At 42.9% G+C, this 22,760-nt stretch overlaps 1 protein-coding gene across 19 annotated transcripts in view; it reads right to left on the bottom strand.

Moving 5' to 3' along the window:
* The window catches only part of cacna1c (calcium channel, voltage-dependent, L type, alpha 1C subunit), a 222,324-nt gene that overhangs the window by 48,508 nt on the left and 151,056 nt on the right, over positions 1–22,760 (bottom strand). For all 19 annotated transcript variants that reach the window (XM_034200822.1, XM_034200829.1, XM_034200824.1 and 16 more), the window contains exons 8-11: positions 19,529–19,632; positions 12,656–12,743; positions 12,131–12,215; positions 2,820–2,910 (exon numbers count right to left, since the gene is read on the bottom strand). In XM_034200822.1, coding sequence (XP_034056713.1) covers positions 2,820–2,910; positions 12,131–12,215; positions 12,656–12,743; positions 19,529–19,632 — 368 coding nt within the window. The remainder of the gene's footprint in view (positions 1–2,819; positions 2,911–12,130; positions 12,216–12,655; positions 12,744–19,528; positions 19,633–22,760) is intronic.

The following is a 22,760-nucleotide window of genomic DNA, read 5'->3' as shown; positions in this document are numbered from 1 at the left end:
AGGGGAGGGGAGGGAGGGGAAGGGGAGGGGAGTGGAGACAGATGAGGGAAGGAGGAGAGGAGAAGAGAGGAGTGGGGAGGGGAGGGAACGGAGACAGAGGAGAGGAGAGGGGGAGGGGAGGGGAGGAGGTGAGGGTGTAGAAAGGAGGACAGAGGAAGAGGAGACTAGAAGAGCGGGGAGGGGGAGGAAAGGTGGAAGTAGACAGAGGAGAGGAGAGGAGAGGAGAGGGGAGGAACGGAGACAGAGGAAAGGAGAGGAGAGGAGGGGCAGGAAGGGGAGGAACAGGGGGAGGAAAGGAGGAGGACAGGGGAGGAAAGGAGAGGACGAGGGTGAGGAAAGGATGAAGGACACGTTGAGGGATAGGGCAAGGAGAGGACGCCAGTATTGTTGCTGTTTAATGCTGCCTCGGTTGTAGGACACTGATCTCATGGTTTGATGTTACACAAGCAAATAAGTGAGTGTCAAAAACAACCCATATAGTTACATTCAGTAAATGTGTAGTGTTATGAAATATTGCCCTCAATGATGTACCATAATAATGTATTCTGTGTCCACTTCAAAGATTTTCCAAATGAAAAAGATGTCATAAAAAGTAAGTAAGTTTGCCCAAAGTAAATATGGGCAGTTCAGAGGAATAAAGCTCCCAAAATAGACACAAGCTGGCGAGACAGTTGAGTGCAAATAGACAAGGTTAAAGATGTCCCACGTTTATAAAAATACTCATAACTTTGAAAAGGAACCTATGGAAACGTGTGCCTTGTTATGATTGAACCATTATACAGCAAAGAATATAAAGAAGAGGAGAGGAGAAGAGAGAAGAGAAAGAGGAAATCCTGCTGTAGAAATTCAGATTGACATATCAAATGATATCTGTTCATATTTAAATACCATGATCTGACCATGTGGGCTTAATATATAATATGATGGTATAAACTGATGTTCCTCTTTCAGGCAAGGGTTGTTTAAGGATAACAAAACCTTATGCACAAAAAAGCACTTATGTTTGGTGAATACGGAGATCAGATTTGTACTGGTTTGTGTATTTATGGCTCCTTTTGTTACATTTAAATGGTATTGTAGTGCTTGTATTCATATAAATAAGTAAATAACAAGAGCGTCACACACTGTAATGACCTTTCAGTGAGATGAGTGTCCTGACTCGGTCTGTAGCAGCAGATGAATTGACGGACCAAAGCAATGAAGTGACTCACTGCCTGACTGAACGGAGGATAAAATGACTGACTGGCTGGATATGGAGGCTGACAGTACACGCGTCTCTCCCCTCCGTGTGCCCGTCTCCATTATGGAGATCAGCAGGCGTCCAAGTAGCTCCAACCCCGAGGACTATGTCTACGGCAATGTGAAGAGACACTCGCTGCTGCTAGTCCAACCTGTTGCAGTCTCGCAGAGAAAAGATGAAGACTCGTATTTCCAGTCCTGGCAAGGTTTCCTACTCGTTTGGTTTGGGACAGTCTGACTGAGAGTCACTGATTTCACGAAGAGTTCAGGAGTCATTATTTTAAAGCTCCTCGTGGACAAGAGAAAGGAGATGGATGCTAGAATTTAATACGCTTTTATTTAAAAAACCAAATGAGGAATTATTGTGCAGCTGTTTTAGATTTGATGCATGACAGCTTTTATAGTACACAAATACGAAAAAGCATTTTGTGCTTTATCTTTTTCTAAATATGAATCTTTAATGCACGCAAGATGTAGTGCTATCTCGAGCTGCAGCAATAAGTCAATAGAAAGAAAAGGAACTATAAGGAAATAATGGAGCAATTATGATGGCTTCAATTTAACATTTATTTGGCATTATGAGCCGAGGTTGTGTCAGCTCAGGAAGACACAGATATGATGCCTTCTTTGTTTTGAGTTGTTTTGGTCTGACGGGACAAACACAAACAACATAACAAAGACAAAGTAACAGATGGACAGCGAGAGTATAGATAAACAATAGTGTGCCTCCAGTGTTGTTGATTTAGTTTTATTTCACAACCATTCCATTTTAAATGTCTATGTCTTACTGCACATTAACTCTCTCTATTCACTTCTATTCTGCTCTGATCTCAGAGCAGTTTGTGTGTAGGTGTGTTTGCTGAAGTGGTAAAGTGGGCCCGCCAGGGTCATGCTCCTGCGTGGCCTTCAGTCTAAGAAAGAAAGCAACACACATGTTGAATAATGTAAAAAATGAAGGAGAGGGGGGGAGCAGGGGCGGGTGAGTCAGCTGTTCGTGAGCTCCCACAGGGGAGGGGGGGGCACTTCACCAGCCAACACAAAAGGTGAGGGTGAGCAGAAACAGACGGAGAGAAGAAAGGGAAATAAAACTGGATTACATTTAGATGAGATGAACCATGAAATGTTTTTGGAATTTTTAATGAGTCCCTAATGAGGGTCAACTTCTTAAATATGAGCGCAAAACAAATGTTGAAATTGGGATGTTGTTTATTTTTAGAATAATAAAAGCAAATATAAGGCACTGTGGTTTAGAGAAGGTTTAATTCCTCATAGTCTAATGAAGGTCACAGATTATTCGGAGGTAGAGAAAGAAGAGTCATTTCCTTTCACTCTGCTCTCCTCTAACCAGCCCCATTGTCGGGATTCTTCCAAACCTCTTTGAGCTTGATGAGGTCCGCCCTGGTGACCTCAGTGAAGGACGGAGCCAGGACTGGCCTCTCTTACCTTGTCTAACACTAAAGTGCTTATTGAGGAGAGAGGCAGGATGGAGGTCAGTCTTGGGACGGACAGACGGTGACCATGAGAGCTGGGGGATAAGAGAAGGAGAAGAGGGTGTGTATGAGAGAGGGTGAGGTACTTACGCTAGCCGGGTACAGCAGGTCTCCCCCTCCACGTCTCCCCCGGGGGCGTTATCTGTGTTGACGGATTCATTCTCACTGGCTGGCATGCTCACTGAGAGACCGAGGAGCAGAGCACGAGGAAGAGACAGAAAGGGAAGAAAAAAGAGAAAGATGAATCAACACGCTATATTGTATGCTGGTTTTTTATACATTATTATATCTAAACCTTGAGGACTCCAAATGTTCAGTCACCTTTACATATATAGTACTACACACACTTAAAAGGCTATAAAGTGCATTCATTCCTATCTAGTGAGGAGCTGCACTATTTTAAGTCCCACAATGTGAACACATTTTTTTCTATAAGAGTAAAAAGTGATCTTTCACAAAAGTAAAATGTAAATATTTGCACTGATTGCCTAACTCATTAGAAACTAACAATATGTACTGCTAAGGGATCCTGGGAAACAACCTCTGCAACAGCTATTAGGAAGGATTTCAACTTTTAAGCTGAAGGATTGCTTAACTCTATGTGAGCTAAATCATTAAAAAAGCCTTTTGTGATTTAATAGCTCATGGAGATTGAAAGAAAAACACGCTTGGTCTTCGGTCTGCAAACTTCCCGGAGGATGTCGAAGCTTAATTGCAGCCAAGGTTTTGAGAAAAACTGTAAATGCTTTTTATACAGTCATCTATCTAAACTGCAATCAAGCGGTGAGAGATTTGGCAGGATTTATGTCAATGCAAACATCTGAAAATTAATAAACTTTTGAAGATGTTTTTTTTGTGGGAGTTTGCAAACAGGTGGGAAGCTCAGTGAGCCCAAGCTTTCTTAGTTTGGAGACTGCGAATGTGTCACTTTGTCCTTAATTAAAGACAGGTGTCATGGTGCATAAACATGGAAGGATGAATACCGGGGGAGATGGAGGTGGTAGAGAAAGAACAGAAGTCATTTGAATTGTTAGTTAAGGATGGAAAAGTGTTAGGAGGATAAAGAAGGAGAATAGAGTAAGATAACAAGTGGTAGTAGGGAGGGAGGGATGGAAGCATCATGGGAGGTGTAGATGGAAGGAGAGGAAAAATAGGATAAATGTGGGAATTGCTGTTTGAGGGACTGATACATTGCTTTGTATTGCTTCTGTCAGTCTTTGCTCGCCTGCGGTAATAAGCTGCACTCCCCTCACTGTCACCTCAAACACTTATTGTATCACCCTGTGGGTACAACAGTCAGATACTGATAGGAATCTCAATGCGTCTTGTATTAAAGGAAGATATCCCCCGTTAAATAAAGCCAGACCCACTCTTGCAAAACGGCTTTAAACACAAAACCAAGGGACTTGATCGGTACTTAAGATGAGAGCGCTTTTTCAAAACGGCATTATCCAATCTCGACTTTACTTTTTTTAGTAATTCCAAAATGGTCTAAGACATAAAGAGCTTGCTATGTAATCATGCCTGGGCTCTTGTATATAACATCGCTTTCAAAACACAATTTGAACCCTGACATTGGCCCTAATGCATACATATTGCAAAAATAAAATGGTGTTTTATATCAAGAGCTCAATAAAAACACTGAAACCTTGACTTTAACTAAATGTATTATGTCAACACATCGCACATAACTGTATTAGGTTAGTTGAAAGCAATAATATTAACTTGAACCTAATATTTAGTATTAATTAATATTATTGCTTTCAACTAACCAAATACAGTAATGTGAAATATGTTGACATGATACATTTAATTAAAAGCAACATTTCAGTTTCTTCAGTGCTGCTTGTAAGCACTTAGCTAGCATAATACATTAAAGTAAGCTCATTGAGTGAACAGCGTGCTTTGCCGAATGCCTTGTGATGGATGAATTCTGCTGTGGAGATCAGGACGGTCTCAGTGAACATTAAGGCCTCTGCTGTGAACACGCTCAATGTTTCTCACTTCGCCACGTGCCACCTGCTGCTATGCTACTTAGTTAAAAGCACTCGGGGCCCTTGAGTGTCTCTCGAGGCTAAAGCCTTTCAAATATATAACCAGCCCTGTGCCTTCTCCTCAATGGAGCTCTGAACTAGTTTAATACCTATTGTTAGAGTAAACCCTAAAGACTTGAGACACAGAGAGGAGGAACGAGATGAAAAAAAAACTAAGGAAGGATCAAGGAGCATGGGAGGGAGATAAATGGAGGGAGAGTTATAAGAAAGACACGTTTTCAAGGCAAAATAGGAATTCATTAACTCTAACCAATGTTGGCATGTGTGAATGAGAAAATATATTAAATAAAAGCATTGAAAATAAGCGGGCCAACAAAAAGGTATTGAACTTGATGAGGACAAAATCCTTCACTGAAGTAGTCTTTTGAAAAAAAAAAAAAGGTGTGTGTGTCCGCTAGTGCAGTGGTCCCCAACCACCGGTCCGCGGACCGGTCATTTGGTACCAGGCCGCAGAGAAAGATTGAATACAAAAATATTTTATAAAAATATTATAAACATTTATTTTATAAAAATATTATACAAAAATATTTGATTGATTTATTGATTATCAGTCTGAAAGACGTTTACATTTTTGCGTGCTGTGAGTTATTACAGTGATACCTTTTCTCTGAACCAGCCCAACTCATGGAAAACCGCCCATCTGGCAACACTGAGCGCGAGAGCAGTCTGGACTATGGAACGTCATAACGCTGTGATTTTCGTTTGGATTACTGGTCTGCGGGAAGCTTGCGAGTGTGTGTGTATTTTTGCGTTTGTGTGTATTGTGTTTGTTTCCCGGGGAAAACACTCACAAGAAACATCGGCTGTTGTTATGCCTGCTGTGACGTTAAGTTACTCAGTTCTCCGCTTGTAATTATGCCGTTACAAGCTTCAAAGTTGTATTTATCATCTGAATTTGCCGAAACAAGTTTAATATTCTGAAAGCCAAGACTTTGACGAGTGAGAGGTGCCTGTCATCTTCCCTACAAGCTTCAAACATGTATTTATCGTGTGATTTTGGAAATAAAAGTTTAATATTCTGAAAGCCAATATTTTGTTTATTTAAAGGTCCCATGTCATGCTTTTCTGGTTATTACCCGTCCCCTTGTGTGTTATGTAACTTTTTCTGCATGTAAACGGTGTGCAGAGTCACAAACCCTCAAAGTACACCCTGTAGCGAGTACAACTCTAACACAGAAAAGACCTGTCTATGCTGCCCCAGAACGCCTCGTTGGAGATTTCTCTTTTTCCATTGTTTACTTGGGTATAGTGACGTATTTCGGATATAGTGACGTACGTAACGGCTCCGCAGATTGCTCCAAATCAAATCAAAGAAGACCTAGGTAATATCAATCAAAACCTCAGAACAGCACCCCACTTAATGCCAAAATATGACTGACTGGCTGTACAAGTAGCCTACACGAGGAGTTCTATTTGTCACAAACATCGAGAGTTACAAAAGTAAGATATGTAGTGAAATTGTGTGGTTGCTCAAGGGTGGGGCTGTGATTTGGCTATACACCGCCGCCGCGTAGTAATAAAGTTGAGCGCATACATACAGTATAGTGAGACCTACAGTACAGAGACCTACAGTAATTTGTTCCTATGGAAAAGCTGTTTTTTCTTGTCACTGAGGGCCCTCTTTTCTTCTGGAGAGTGCAGCAAGTGCAGCAGAAGCCAACTGTTGCTATCTTTAAACTATGCCGCCAAAACATAATTTCAGCCAATCAGCGTCGTCAAATCTGATGGTCACAGGGCGCCTACGTCAGCGCCCGGTGCAGTCTGTGAGTTGTTTGGACTTTTGCCGTAGACACGTTTTTGTTGTTGTTGCAATTATATGCCTTTGTGGTGTGTTTGATTGCAACATTCAACCCAATGGAAAATAGCTAGCCAGTTAACACAATAACCAGTTAAACAGGAACACAGGTCGTATTATTTTATTTCGTCATATTTATCCCCCCACAACTTGAAGGCCGGTCCGCAAAAATATTTTCTTACATGAAACCGGTCCGTGACGCAAAAAAGGTTGGGGACCGCTGCTCTAGTGTAGGCTACAGAACAGATTTGAGTGAACATACTAAAATAGCGTTTGAGCCAGATATTATTCGTCAATGACACCATCTGGTAATTTCCAGACATTTTAGTTGATCAAATGTTTAAAAACAAACCCAAAAATGACAGTGAATTCATATTTACTATCCTGTACCAAATATAACATAATATTTTGAGGATTATCATGCAGTCTATTTATAACAATAATCTTATATTTTGAATTTTAGTCTCTCTTTTTGCACACTAGGCAATTGTCACATTATATGGGGATTCAATTAACTAGTGAACTGCTAGTAAGCATGCACTTATCAGTAGATGAACAGTATCTTACATTTATACTCAACAATATGACAAGTGCTGGGTGACAATTATAAAAAGGCTAAAATTCAAATTTGGTAGCTATTTCTGTATTGTCCTTGACAATCAGAGCTAGCATGGCTAACGACAGGGCAGGGGGATTTTAGGGAAAGGAATTTAAAACAACAAGAAGAGGACTGTGGCATCACAAATGTGTTTGTCGTCATGTACGGTGTGTAAACCGCACTTGAATTGTTTCATGTGATGACATTGTCCTCCTGTTTATTTTTTTTCAGGCAGATGCGAACAGTTTCTCTCCTACAAACCTAGAAAGGAAAACGGTGGCTGCATCTCAATACAGAAATTAAGTTTTCTCCTCATGTCCTTTTCCCCCTGTAGTGATAGTTTTTGTCTTTTTCGATTATAGGTGATTTGAAGTTAAGGGCCATGAAACACGGTCAAGGTTTTAATGCAATGAAGACATACAATGTTGGCAGCAGGATGGAAAATGATTGGCAAAAGACCAAGTCTCCACTGCGACGGTATTTTTTATATATGGCTTCGATATAGGGTAATTGTTTGAGGTGAACAAAAGGGGTACAGTAAGACAATGAGAATAAACTTATTTACAGTTAAAGAGGCAGCCACTGAAAAAAAAACCAACGGTTCCTAGTACAATGCAGGAGAAGAGGAGAGGATGAGGAGAGGAGGTGCGGTTCGCTTGCATGTCTAAAATAACGTTTCCAGTCAATGTTTAACTAGTGTTGAACCATGCAGACAGACGCACACGCCTTACGAATGAAAGCCGCATTTCTCTTCACGGCTCCACGCAGAGAATGAAAGCGGCTTTTACCTGGGGATAGAGAGCACGGCTCAACAACACAAACACACACACACACACACATGGATACACACACAAATAGCACTTACAATCAGCACAAATACAGAAATGCACACAAACTTCATATTTAAAAACACATAATCACATTTAATCATAGCGCCTCTGATGACATGCACAACCTATTGGAAGGAACCATGAACGCTTCTGCAAAGAAAACACCTCATTACATCATTCTATTAATATCATTTTGGACAAAAAATATGACTACCTTTTTCTGTTTTGTACCATTTAGTCTGTTTCATTGCCAGATTCTCTATGGTAAAGAGAAATGACCATGGAGAAAGAGAGAGGGAAAGTGGAAGTACTCGTGTTTTTCGAGTGTCAACATTCAAAAGCAGGTTGCAGTGCTCTTTTCAATCTGCAGCACTACGTACAATATATTTCTCCATCATAATCTCCTTCCTCTTGGCCTTCACAAAAGCCATTGTTTGCTGTCCACTTCAGCCCTTCCTCTCATAGTATTTGCATCATTGTGAACCAGAACATTCCTCAGCTCGCTCCTCTGTACCGAGATATTTATATTGTTGGGTTCAGCTCATTCTTTTCAAGTGATTTACATATGATTGTCCAAGCATACTGTAAAAGCAATATCCTTTGAGTGAGTCAATGTGTACTGTGCTGCTCATGTAACACAAGAAGTTCCCAATGTAGGATCAATAAAGTATCCTTCTATTTATCTATCTATCTGTAGAATAAATACAACTGCATTCAGAGATATGAAGCATTAAATATAGTAAACATCCGGTACACAAACATTTACATCCAAGGAGCGCACACATACAAATCAATCCTCACAAGTAGGTTTCATATTTCAAGTGAAAAAACAGGACATTTAAAGACAAAAACATGCTAAGCTACACGTGCAAACAGAAATGACATTCTAAAATAAAAAAGCTTTTTATGATCTATTACGACAATGTCAAACAGCAAACACAGCCAATCTACTCGTGCCATTAAAACACAATCAAAAATGTATCTTGTAATTTACTAATTGACCTTTATAAAGGCCAAAGACTTTAAAGGGGCCGTATTATTCTTCATTTTAGGTCCATATCAGTATTTAGTGCCTCTACTGTGACATGTTTACATGCTTTAATGTTCAAAATTGGCTTTATTTTTCTCATACTACCTACATTAGTGGAGACGGAAAAAAAGACCATGACAGAATGGTTTGAAGTATGCTGACACTTTTTTAAGAGGCAACATATGAAATCTATTGAAAACATTTTTAGATTAGCAAAATAAAGCTACACTTCCATCTTACAGTATATACTCTCCATGATTATCACCAAGAAATGGAGTGGGCATAATTGAAATGTAGTTTTATAACTGGGAAATTAGCCATGTTGGCTAAAGCTGCCCCATTTACAGTTTTTTGTGACAGTGGATCAATGGGGACTGTCCACGACAATATAAACAAATAAACTAAACTAACAGATAAACAAGGTACCTGAAGTATTTTACTCCTCAGTATGCTCTTAAGGAGGTATGTTGACCACCGCCCTTTCTCCTAAGCAGTCGTACTATGAAAGACGAACACAACCATGATCACGACTGAATACTCATGGAAACATGTACAGAGATGCACACATACCATCCTGATCCTGAGGGTCAGCAGAGGGGCTGAGCCAGGCCAGCTTACTGCTGTTCTCCCCCAGGTGGGCGGGGGACACTCCTGCCAGACAACAGCAGCAGGAAGCCAAGACAAGAGGGTGGCATGCAAGGACAAGATGGCAGAGGGTGAGCACATGCAACACACACACAGACATGCACATGCAGTATGCATGAGACTACAGGCAAAACACGCAAATGTGCATACTGCAGCGAAAACACATCATGATATATATACACATAAATAAATAAAGCACTAACACAACATTCATATCACATCACAGTTGAGTGTGTATGTGTGTCAGTCAGGATTGCAGACTGAGAAAGGATAGCTGAAATGTTTTAGAAGCTTTTGACCCCTGCAAACTCACTCATGCTGTTACTAAAACCTGTGAAAATCAATATAGTGAAATACATCGACTACTCTCTTACCTGAAACAACCCCCCCCCCCCCCACACACACACACACACACACACACACACACACACACACACACCACACACACACACACACACACACACACACACACACACACACACACACACACACACACAGTGATTTGTCTTCATGTGAGCACACTATTCATAAACATAAATCAATATGTTGCCTCTGTAGCCTATCATGTGAAGATGGGATGATTGATAGACAGGTAGAAAGGTGTGTGTGGTCTCTGTACGAGTGTGTGGTCAAGTACTATGACTTGTTCTTCTCCCAGGTACTGTCACACACACACACACACACACACACACACACACACACACACACACACACACACACACACACACACACACACACACAATATTTATATCCCATTTTTATCTCAACATCTATTCTCCCTCTCATGTCTCTCTCTTTGCAATCCTCTCTTCCATTCTCCATATCTGTGTGTGTGTGTGTGTGTGTGTGTGTGTGTGTGTGTGTGTGTGTGTGTGTGTGTGTGTGTGTGTGTGTGCTCCATGGGCAACAGACACACACTGCCCTCATTCATCTTCCCAAAGGAGGATCCATCCCATAGAGGAGGTGGCGAGACTGTAGCCATAAGAGAGCAAGTTTTTTTTTGTTACCTTCACAAACAGAGGGATGATTGATCTTTGAGGTGGATAACTTCTGATCACATGTATCAATCATGGTGTCATCGGAAAAATGTATTCTGTTTAATAATTGTAATGGATTTAATCTCGCACGAGACAAACTAACTGCAGACTACAACTAACTTGGGCTTGTCTTGACATAGCACATTATGTCAGTGATCTAGAACAAAAACAATATGAATCTAAGAGGCACTAATTGTGTGATGTGACATTTAAAAATAGTGTGCCCAATTGGGGCCACATACTGTATTTGTTTGTTTGTTAATGCGCCACACACTGCTGATGTGTTCTGCCACACTGATTGTCCCAGAGCAGCACGGCGCTAACAGGTGAAAACAAGAAGATTTGTTACGGATTAGCCACAGGAGTGCTGTGCCTTATTTCATGTAAATTGGGTCATTGCTCATTCAACCATAGTAATGTCTTGAGCCTAACTGAAAGATTAGATCATCATTTTTTTATTATTATCTTCTTCCCTTGCCGAGTCAGTGTCTCTCAGAATGAGCCGCAGCCACCTCTGCATATTTAGTCCACATCACTCATTGATTCATCATCGATGTGAGGAAACGGAGCTCCAAGCAGTTATAACAGAGTTCACAGCACATACTGAACAATGCTTGCTCAGACATAGTACAGGCATTGTGTCAAACCGCTGCCTCTCTTTCGCATTATCCCTCTCTCTTTTTCGATCTATCTTCTCTGAGATCAAACCTCCAGGTCAAAAGAGGCCACTTCTGAACTCTCCCTCCCCAAGAAACAAACCTTACTCCTGGGGAGACTTGTACCATGTGTGGCTGCGTAATTTGTGTGTGAACATTTCTGTCACAAAAGAGTGTATACCTACAGTGTGTGTGCTTGTGTGTGTCCCTGTGTGTGTGTGTGTGTGTGTGTGTGTGTGTGTGTGTGTGTGTATGTGTGTGTGTGTGTGTGTGTGTGTGTGTGTGTGTGTGTGTGTGTGTGTGTGTGTGTGTGTGTGTGTGTGTGTGTGTGTGTGTGTGTGTGTGTGTCCAGAGGCTATTAGCTGCAGTCTGACACATTCCACTCATATCTAAACAGGTTTTGAGCCTCGGGAGGGTTCTTAGCCAAAGCAGCAGACAATATTAACATCCCCTCTGTCTGTCAGCCGCTCCATCAGTCACTCACTTCAATAACGATGAGACTGCAGTGAGCTCAAGACATACAGACTAAACCCTAAATCTGACACAAACACGTGCGCAGTTAACCTCACACCTTCTTATATCCTCAGATATAAACACAATAGAAACAGAAATCTTAACTGCCACTACTACCACACAACAATTCATAAATCACACACACACACACACACACATCCCAAGGCGAACTGCAGGAAGTAAATAGATCGACTCTCGCCCTTGGCATATTTGACCGTTAAACACACACACTGTAGTACTCACGGTTTCTAGGTTTGTCATCGTCCATGCCCTCCTCTTCATTCTCTGGGTCAATGTCTTCAGCCTGAGTGATCCAGTCTAAATAGCCCTATATTCACCACACATATGAACACACAAGCAAAGAAAACACTGGCTGGTTAGCAGTGCTTATCAACAAAACAAACATTGTTTCTATCAAATGTTATGGCCTTCATTATGTTTCTCAATGTTCCCTATTCTTATACTAAAAACTGAGATGATTTAAGGACATATATTAGTAACAACAACAGACCGCATCTTTTTTTATTCTTAATGTTAATTAATGTTATTATTTTTAAATTAATCTTAATGCATACACTTGGCTGTCTCTTTGATTTACTCTTGTATCCTCCTCCATCGATCTGTAAAGAATGTGTTACCTATTAAAATGTATTTAAATCAAGTTTGATTTGATTTCTATGGTTACCTGGCAGTAATTAACATTGAATCTTAGTTGCAGACAAAGACTCTTGCAGCCCCAATGAAACATGCAGAGAAAGAACCGCCTACCTTGAGGTCCTCCTCTAGCTGCTGTTTTTCTCTGAGTTTCTGGAAGTCACCACGTGCTTTGGCCTTCTCTCTCTCCTTGGAAAACTCTCTGGGAGGAGGGAAACAGGATGGAGGGGTTTGGGGGATAGAAAGAGGGATAGAAAGGAAACAGTGACAGAGGGAGAGAAAAAAGAATCTGAAAATCTAAACTGAAGTGCAAATCATGTGACAATGCTGTGATAATACAGAACATTATTCAGTGTGTCAGGACAGGAAGGAGGGAAAACCTGCTAAATAGAGAAAAAATATGTGAAGAGAAACAAGCTCTGCCAAGGAGATACAGTGTTAGTATGCTAATACAGATGAAGCACGCCCAGACAGACAGAGAGCTGGATTCACAGCTCAGAAAATCCAATTCATACAGATATATTGTTAAGCAGCCAAGAGATATACAGTTCCAATCAGTTCTGTTTAAAAGATGGTAGACATTGTAACATATAATAACGTGTAACTGCATAAACACACAACGTCAAATAAGCTGCAGTTGGATTTGATCACATCAGTAATACACTGTTTATACCCTATCATTGACTATCTATCTATTTGTTCCCACTGATTTACAAAGTGTCGGAGTTGATGAAGCCGTATTCTAATAATTAAGCCTGGTGCACTGTGAGAATGTGAATTGAGACACCCCGAATGACTGACCAAGTGTGGATGAGTGCTAGTTTGATTAACTTAGAGGAGGAGAGGGTTTTGAAAAAAACACTTAACAAATTTCCCTTACAGTAAGTGTCAGTTACTTTAAGCTGAGTCAGGATGCTTTTATTCTGAAAGTATCACCTGCAGCCAAACATTGCTGATGAGTAGACAAGAGTTGTTGTCTATTAATAGAGGATCCCTCACACATTTAGGCTAGTGTCATATAAGTGCATTGCTTTATCCCATTGTTATAAGTTCATAAAGATTTCTTTTATCTAAACAAATATATATAAAGATTGAATTTAGTCATAACGATCTTTGCTGATTAGTCTTATAAGTGTTGCTGTCCCAGGGCCCCAGGTGCTCCCGTGCCTGCTGCGAGTTTGTGCAGTGCATCCCAGGGTCTCCCCCCCAGCTGCAGTGCCTTAAGCCTGCTCCCGTCAAATTGGAGGAGAATTGGGTCTGCAGCGAGGGCGTCCCGCTCCACCGAGCCCCTCACCTCTGACATCTCTTTCCGTCACGACCCAGAGGTTTTTTAGGTTGGAATGACGATAGATAGGTTAACTGAAATATTTATTTGATGCTTTAGCTACCTTTTTATGCAGCATTTGCAATTCTTTATGTAGAAAATAAAATGATTGAAGTGTGTAAAAGTAGACTTAACAAAAACTAAGTGTTTAAAGTCCTTTAGCTACTAATTATGGAGCAATCTGGTTATCTTTTTAAAAATTCTTATTGATATAGAATGATGCCAGATTTTTAGGGTTTGTCAGGATTTTGGATGTGATGTGGACACAGAGGACATAAGCAAAGTTGATTTAAGACAACTAAAATTGATGTTAGGAGAGTGTGAAATATTTAAATTATATGATGAAACCTGGTGAAATTACTTCCAGGTGTCAGGAGGAAGAAAGAAAGAATTAAAGAACATTTGATTAATCGGCGCATTCGGGGAAGGTCAAAGTCAGCTTGGAGCCAAATAATTCATCGGGAGGAGAGCTGACAGGAGCTGAGAGGCTTGAGAACATTTTCAGCTAAAATGTGTACGGATACACACTCCAAGGTCCATTGACATTGCAAGAGCCTCCCTGCTTCTTATTTTAAATAAGATACAGTCAGTGGAGTTCCCTGATGGTCAGTTATCTCACACCATGTCATCTTGGGTTTGGAAATCACGGAAAAGTAAGCTGCGTATGCCATACACAGTATGTGTTTTAATAATGTTAGATAATACATTACAATAATGGCAGATACTATTTGCACCCGAGTGACTACACTGAAAAAACTGTAACGTTGACTTTAATTAAATGTATTAGGTCAACAAACTACACATACTTGTATAAGGTAAGTTGGTAGCAATACTATAAAGTTTCAATTCTAAATATTAGGTTCAACTTCATATTAATGATTTCAACTAACCTAATACAGTTATGTGCAAATAGCTGAATACCTGTTGTGTAGCTATTTTCTCCCGGGTGCAAATACACACTCCATAATGTTTATTTAAAGTGGACCTATCATGCTATATTTGAATAATATATTATAGGGCCATACCTATATAAAACATGTCTGCAAAGTTCTTTTTTCAAAATACCAAACAGATCGTGCATTTTAGCCATGCCTCATTTCGCTATATTTGCTCTTTTTTGGCCCAATCCCAAACCGCCCCGTACACCCTACCCCTACACACTACCACTCCGTTTGCGCGTTCGTGCGGAGGGTCCGCCACATTAAGTGCTGTTCCAAACCAACGAGTGTCAAGCCCTCAAACAGCGAGTCTGCATCGGTGCTGACTTGAGACCGGTCTCTACCTGACCGGTCTCAACGCTGTGTGTGTCCGTCAGGAAACACGCTGTTTACAAGTAGTTCCAGCAAACATCCACTGACAACCTCATGATAACCTCATATGTTTTTAACTTAGGATCATACCTGTGTTTAGTCTAGAAAAAGGTAAATGTGTGCATTTTATTATAAAGTTGTGTATATTTACAGACTGTTGCAAAAACTAAGAAGCTTATAAACATCAGGTTTAAAATTAAAGATGTTTGGAGTTTTATTTGAGTCATTAATTTAAAAAAAATTCAAATGCTGATTTGAAACTGTTGTTACATACAGTTACGGCATTTCCTGTTTCTGCCGGAGAGAGGGGAGGCCGTCCCAAAGCTTGCTGCTGTATTTACTCCCTCCATCTGACAGGAGGGAGCCTCGTTGAGCTGCGAGTGTGGCTACAGACGGAGTTCACTCCGTCACGGAGGGGTAGGGTCGAGGGAGTGGTTTGGGATTGGGCCTTAAGCCCTGTTTTTGCAAGGGCTGAATCTGTGAGAAGTCTTCTTCGCTGCTTTTGTGGCAGACTACAGCGCCACCTACAGGCCTGGCATATGTACTACAGCGTCTCCAGCGCTTTCGAACGGCAATGGCCGTCTCCTCCTGATTGGTGGGGAGTTGCCCATATAGGCGGAGCTTCTCGTTTCTGACGTCAGAGATATTTCAAATCTGTATCAGTCTGTATCAGATCCGTTGCAGCCCCGTTTTTAGAGATTTGGGTATGGAGGAAATGAGAAAGGGTTGTGTTTTCTGACACTTGGTGAGTTCCCTGACACACCGGGGACACATATTCATGTATAAAAGACGTACAAAAGTGCATTTTGCATGATAGGTCCCCTTTAAGTGGGGCTTTGCAGCTATGGAAGTTTCACACTTACAGTATCCAAACACGTTCCCTGGAGAGCATCACAGGATCCATAATGGTATGTGTCTATTTTCATAGATTCCTATAGTCAGTCTATTGCTTGGAACAGAATCAGAGAATGTGTGTGAGCCTGTCAGTGTGTTTTCTGTGTGAAATTTGGTAGAATGATTGAATAAATCACAACTACAGACAACACAGTCACATACACAAAAGGCAGATCAATGAGCATTAGGACAAACTGCTACAGTTGTGCTTGTCATAACATTAGACCCAATCTTATTGATCTGTGGTTGTGTGTGTCAGTGTGTAGTATACTATGTGTGTGTTTGTGAGAGCAGAATTCTCAGTGATCACTCTCAATTTACTATTCTCAACATCTCTCTTTTTCCCCGTAATGGATTTTCTTCATGTGTCCCCTCATTCTCTCTCAGACAGCCTCATGCTTCTTTCTTTCTATTAACACATTACATCAAATACAGACAAACACCGTCACACCCCATGTTTCTGTCTCTGTGCCCGTCGCTCTCCTTCTTCCTGTTTGGCCATTAGTTATTATGCCAATCTGAGACCCACACACACTGCATGGAGGAAGCAGTTGGTAAAAGGTCAGGCTGTGTAGTGTGATGACAGCATCATTAGTCAGAAGTCAGACAAAGAGTCAGACAGCCAAACCCCCCAAGCTGTTTGGACCAGAAAGACCTCTATTATTTTTACCACATCACTGTGGGTATCGAGAGTCAGATACAGGTCAGTCAGTCAGGGGTGAGACACTTCACTTCTTAAGTTCATCTTAACCACACACTAAGCTCTGTTTCTTCTATAAATCACATTAGAAAATACCTGCTTATGGCATTAATGACTTCACCCACTTGTCGCGGTTTAAATCCATGTATGTCCAGATTGCCATTAATTCATCATTTTATTTTGTTAGATACTCCTGAAATCGTGAAATTACAAGAAGCAAGTCCATTTCTAAGGTATGTCCAAAACATGTTTACAAGATCACAGTGACATTTCATTTTGACTACTAATCAGTTTATACTTAAGACTAAGACAGAGATATTGCATTCACAATATTGGGGTGGTTGGAAAAATAATTGTGGTACTGCGAAATCCACATACATGTAGTTCTTAAAACATATTGGACATAATCGTAGATGAAATGAATTCATGTTGCATTTCCCTTTTGTGTGCTGGTATGTATTTTGTTTCTTGAAAATACATACCTTTACCAGTTTAAAAAACCACAACACCATTTCCTTTCAGAAGCAGGAAAAACAGACAGCAAAGCTCTCTAAGAAGGACAGTGTGAAGGAGAGGGAAAGAAGTTAGTCTCAAGTGACCTTTGACCTTGCCCTTACCCGCTCAATACCCCCAGAACCAAGTTTAGCACAAAGAAGGATCCGATGATGATTAAGGTGACAAAATACACCCAGGGCCAACTGTAACCTACTGCGTCATTCACCTGGTGGAGAGACGGAGGCGTGGGACACAGGAGGGGAGACAAAGGAGGAATGCAAGGGAGAAGGGTGTGAGGAGACAGGTAAAGATGGAGGGAGGAAAAGAAGCCGAGTAGAGAGCAGTAAGGGAGGTTAGGAGGGAAGGGAGGAGGGGCAGAGGGAAGGGGTTAGATCCTCAGTGAAAGTTCCCAACAGATGGAACTGTATCCTTCTGCAGGATCCCTGCTGGGATAATGCATTTATAGTATTTGTCAGAGTCACTTAATGGGCCACATGGCAGCGTATCTGACCGGCTGTATTCAACTTTAAACACCATCAGGTGAGGGCATGTAAGGGAAGGTTACAAGCTTACATCCCCCGAAAAGAGTTCATTTAAAACCCTGTGAAGAGAAGGCATTTTGGACACTTGAAGACAGTGCAGCAAGACTCCCATGGATTAGACATTATGACTGTCATCATGACAGCTTATTCTCTCTTGATGCAAAAAAAAGAAGGAATTTTATTATAAAAAGCCACAAAAAAGAGTCTTAGATTTAATTAAAAAAAACTTTCATTTTTAAATCAAATTTGAGGTGTAAAATATTATAATGATTATTATTGCTATTATTTAATTGATATTGTTATGGCAGTTATAGTTATCCTGCTGACTTTAACTCAAATTTACCCAAGAATTATAGTCCCTATTTAGTGCAGGCATCCATCCTATAATTTCCATTTTTAATGCCATGTTTCCTTTCAGACTTCACTCTGTCCTCAGAAAAACCTTTTTTGCCTGTTGTGATTTCCCTGTTGTGCAAGCTTTTTTAAGTTCCATCTCTATAACTGACCTGAGGGGCGAATCATTAATACCCCAGTGTGTCCCTACAGGCCGGGTGGTGCTTGTACTAAAACAGTGTGACTTGACAGAGCGGGGTAAAACGGCACCCAGCTGCTGGAGCAGCATTTAGTGAAACAAAACATACACACGCCTCCATACAAATACACACACGCTGCACATACACAAACAATGTAAGCAGATGCTGATAAGCACATGAGACAAACATGTGTGACGATAACCAACACATGTAAACAAACATGGCGGATCTGTTTATGCAGTCATCTCATTAAGGAGGAAAAGGGGTATCTTAAAACTGAGCCTTGGAAAAAAAAACTGTTCAGAAGAAGAGTCCAGCAAGTGCTTATGTGTGAATGTGTCTCTCTGTAAGGCTTCTGACAAAGGACCGAGTGAAGCTGGAGAGAGCTGGAGATTGTGCTCAGTTCAGTCAGTTCATCTTTCCTCGACTGTAGAGGATTAAGATCTTTACAAGAAGAGATCTAGCTCTACTTGTACTGGAAGACTGCTGATGTGAGACTGCCTGAATCCCCCTCCACTAATTTGCATTTGATGGCTTCAATTGAATGTACCAAATAATCTCCAAATCAATGCTAATAAGACTACTTTTATTACTAATATTTGGGACGGAATGTTCACGTATAGCCCACCTTGACTCTTTAGCCAAGTGTTGCAACTCTTGTATAAATCCCTTCAGTGTGTAGTAGTCTCCCATTGAAATGGTGATGACAGGGATTACAGTATTAAAGGCTGTAGCATGTTCAGTTTACAGCATTGGATTCTGGATTCATACAGCAGTTGAACTACGCAGCTTATTACTACTATGGTCTCCAAAGAAGGATATTATATATAATCAAAATGTTAAGAGAGTAGAGTTTATGTGACGTTATATTTAGAAGAAAATCATGTTTACCTTAAATAATACTGCCAACTTCAACTAATAACACAAATAATCATAATAACCATAATAATGCCCAATAAGTGGTGTGCTTTTATAGTGGATAACCATGAATTATTTCCATTCTATTCCACTATTTAGTGGTTCAATGGATCCTCCAAATCAATCACAAATTGCACTTCAAATGTCTGTTCCAGGGAGTCTTGTTGCACGGTCAATAATCACATATTAAACACTTTGCACCGTACACCCTCATCACAAACAACTCACATACAGACTTTTGTACACACATGACCACAGCACAACCTCTTACCCGCTCAACACCCCCAGAACGAGATTGAGAACGAAAAAGGAGCCGAAGATGACGAGAGAGACAAAATAGACCCATGGCAGCTCATAGCCCATAGCATCCTGCATCTGAGAGACGAGAGACATGGGAGAGAAACAGAAGGAGAGAAGAGAGCGGTTAACAGGGAGAAGGTGGTGGAGGAAGGACAATGGGGAGGGAAGGAAGAGAGGGGTGAGGACAATGGGTAAGGTACATAGAGAGAACGAATGAGGGGGCAGTAGAGGTAAAGGACAGAAAGTGTGTAAGAGAAGGAATCAAGGTAGGAAAAGGTGACAGGAAGGAAAAAGGAAAGAGCAGTGCATGTTAAAAAGAGCAGTAGGAAGATATGGCCAAGCAGGAGTGGCAGTGTTGTGTGATAAAGTGTGTGTATACACCCTGGTGTCTGGTGTTAGAGAGCACAGGCTGGACCAACCACAATCAAGCAGATACTAAACAACACTTAACAGCTTTTGTAACTCAATAACAATCCTGAGCCCTATCTTGGAGAGGTGGATTGCCCTTAATTGACAATGAGTCTTAATGCTATACATTTGTCCATAAAAACAATGACACGCTGTTATAAGTGATCTACTGCTGTCACGGTCTGTCTGTGTTGTGTTTTGTCTTGTCTTTTTATGTCTTTGGTTTCTTGTTTTATTTTTTAAAAGTGTTCACCTCCTGTTTTGCCTGTTGGTTTCTGTCTGTTTTCCCTCCCTGATTACCCGATTGTGTTCACCTGGTGCCCCTGTGTTTTCTCCTCCCTCCTTGTTTGATTAGTCATGGGTGCATTTAGGTTCTGTGTTTTATGTTAGTCTTTGTTAGTTCCTTGTTGTTGTTGGACTGTGTTCACTGGGAAGAGTTCTGTCTTTAAACCTTGAAATAAAGGTATTTTCTGTTAATCTGCATTTGGGTCCTGCTTGCCTCTCTCAACCCTGACAGAAGGAACTAACCAAGGATGGCCCAGCAGATCCTTTTGAGTTGGAATTACTCAGTTTTTCTTTTTCTTTGGCTGGCTGCTCTGATAAGTGGAGGGGAGCGTCTGGAGTTCAGCAGCGAGAGGCTGCTCTGGCTGAGGCACACCAGATGGCTATGGAGAAGCCAGGTTTAGTGAAATTCTTACCTGGCTGGATTTTGGACTTCCTCTCGGTGTGTGATTCCCGGCCTGCTAGTCCCAGGCATGCTAGCACCCTGCCTCCCAACTCCCAACCTGGCGCCGTACGCCTCGGTGTGTTCCTGCTCCTGTCCAGGAGCCATTCTCTGGAACTCGTCTGGCTTTTGGAGGTCCACGGAGCCTCCAAAAGGCTCTTGAGAGAAGGAGTCGCAGGTCCAAGCTAGCAGCCCTAGCCCCAGAAGCCATGCTTTGGGCTCCAGTACAGGCCCCAGCAGCCATGGTTCCAGCCCCAGTTTTGGCCCCAGCAGCCATGGTTCCTGCCCCAGTTCTGGCCCCAGCAGCCATGGTTCCGGCTCCAGTACAAGCCCCAGCAGCCATTCCGGCCCCAGTTCTGGCCCCAGCAGCCATGGTTCCAGCCCCAGCAGCCATGGTTCCGGCTCCAGTACAGGCCCCAGCAGCCATGGTTCCAGCCCCAGCAGCCATGGTTCCAGCCTCAGTCCTGGCCCCAGCAGCCCCTCGTCTCCGGCCGACGCCAGCTCCCCGTGTCCTGTCGGCGTACCGGCCGACGCCAGCTCCCCGTGTCCTGTCGGCATTCCGGCCGACTCCAGCCCCCCGTGTTCTGTTGGCGAACCGACAGTCTCAAGTCTCCTCTCAAGTTCCTTCTCAAGTCCCCTCTCAAGCCACATCTCCAGCTCCCTCTCGAGTCCCCTCTCAAGTCCCCCCTCGAGTCCCCTCTCAAGTCACCTCTCGAGTCCCCTCTCAAGCCTCCTTTCAAGTCACCTCTCGAGTCCACTCTCAAGTCACCTCTCGAGTCCCTTCTCAAGCCTCCTTTCAAGTCACCTCTCGAGTCCCTTCTCAAGCCTCCTTTCAAGTCACCTCTCGAGTTCCCTCTCAAGTCACCTCTCGAGTTCCCTCTCAAGTCACCTCTCGAGTTCCCTCTCAAGTCTTCTCTCGAGTCCCCTCTCAAGTCACCCCTCCAGCTCCCTCTCGAGTCCCCTCTCTAGTCACTTATCTAGTCCCTTCCCGAGTCCCTTCTCTGGTCCCTTCCCGAGTCCCTTCTCAAGTCCCTTCTCTAGTTCCCTCTCGAGTCCCCTCTCCAGTTTCTTCTCAAGTCCCCTCTCGAGTCCCCTCTCGAGTTCCCTCTCGAGTCACCTCTCGAGTCACCTTTCTAGTCACCTCTCGAGTTCCCTTCTCAAGTCCCTCGTCTAATCCCTTGTCTAGTCCCTCCTCTAGTCCCTCCTCTAGTCCCCTCTCGGTTCCCCTCTCGGTTCCCCTCTCTAGTTCCCCCTTGGTTCCCCTCTCGAGTCTCCTCTCGAGTCTCCTCTCAAGTCCCCTCTCGAGTCACGTCTCAAGTCCCTACCCAATGTCCTGGTCCGTTGGAGGTTCCGCTGGGGGTCCTGCCAACTCCATGTCCTGTCCCGTTGGAGGCCCCGCCGACTACTCCTCTGCCGGGGGTCTTGCCAACCCTATGTCCTGTGCTGTTGGAGGCCCCGCCGACTACTCTTCTGCCGGGGGTCCTGCCAGTCCGTGCTGTTGGAGGTTCCGCTGGAGGTCCTGCCAACCCTATGTCCTGTGCCGATGGAGGTTCCGCTGGGGGTCCTGCCGGCTCCATGTCAGTCCTGTTGGAGGTCCCGCCGACTACTCTCCTGCCGGGGGTCCTGCCAACCCTATGTCCTGTCCCGTTGGGGGTCCCGCCGACTGCTCTTCTGCCGGGGGTCCTGCCAACCCTGTGTCCTGTCCCGTTGGGGGTCCCGCCGACTACTCTCCTGCCGGGGGTCCTGCCAATCCTATGTCCTGTTCCTCTGGGGGTCCCGCCGTCAACTCTTCTGCCGGGGGTCCTGCCAACCCCTTGTCCTGTTCCGTTGGAGGCCCCACCATCACCTGTCTCGCCGGGGGTCCTGCCAACTCCTGGTCCTCTTCCGTGGGGGATCCTACCGAAGCCTGTCCCACCAGCTCCGGTTCCTGTTCGGCCGGCACCGGGTCCTGCCCGGGCCTCCGGAGCTGTTTGGCCTTCGCCCCGCCTTGGACTCTGCCTTGCCCCTGGGCCGCCCGAATCCCCCTTTTTGAACTCTGCCTTGCCCCCGGGCCGCCTGAATCCCCCTTTTT

The sequence above is a fragment of the Gymnodraco acuticeps genome, unplaced genomic scaffold (assembly GCF_902827175.1).
Source record: "Gymnodraco acuticeps unplaced genomic scaffold, fGymAcu1.1, whole genome shotgun sequence".
Taxonomy (NCBI): Eukaryota; Metazoa; Chordata; class Actinopteri; order Perciformes; family Bathydraconidae; genus Gymnodraco; species Gymnodraco acuticeps.
This window is presented reverse-complemented; position numbering and strand designations above follow the sequence as displayed.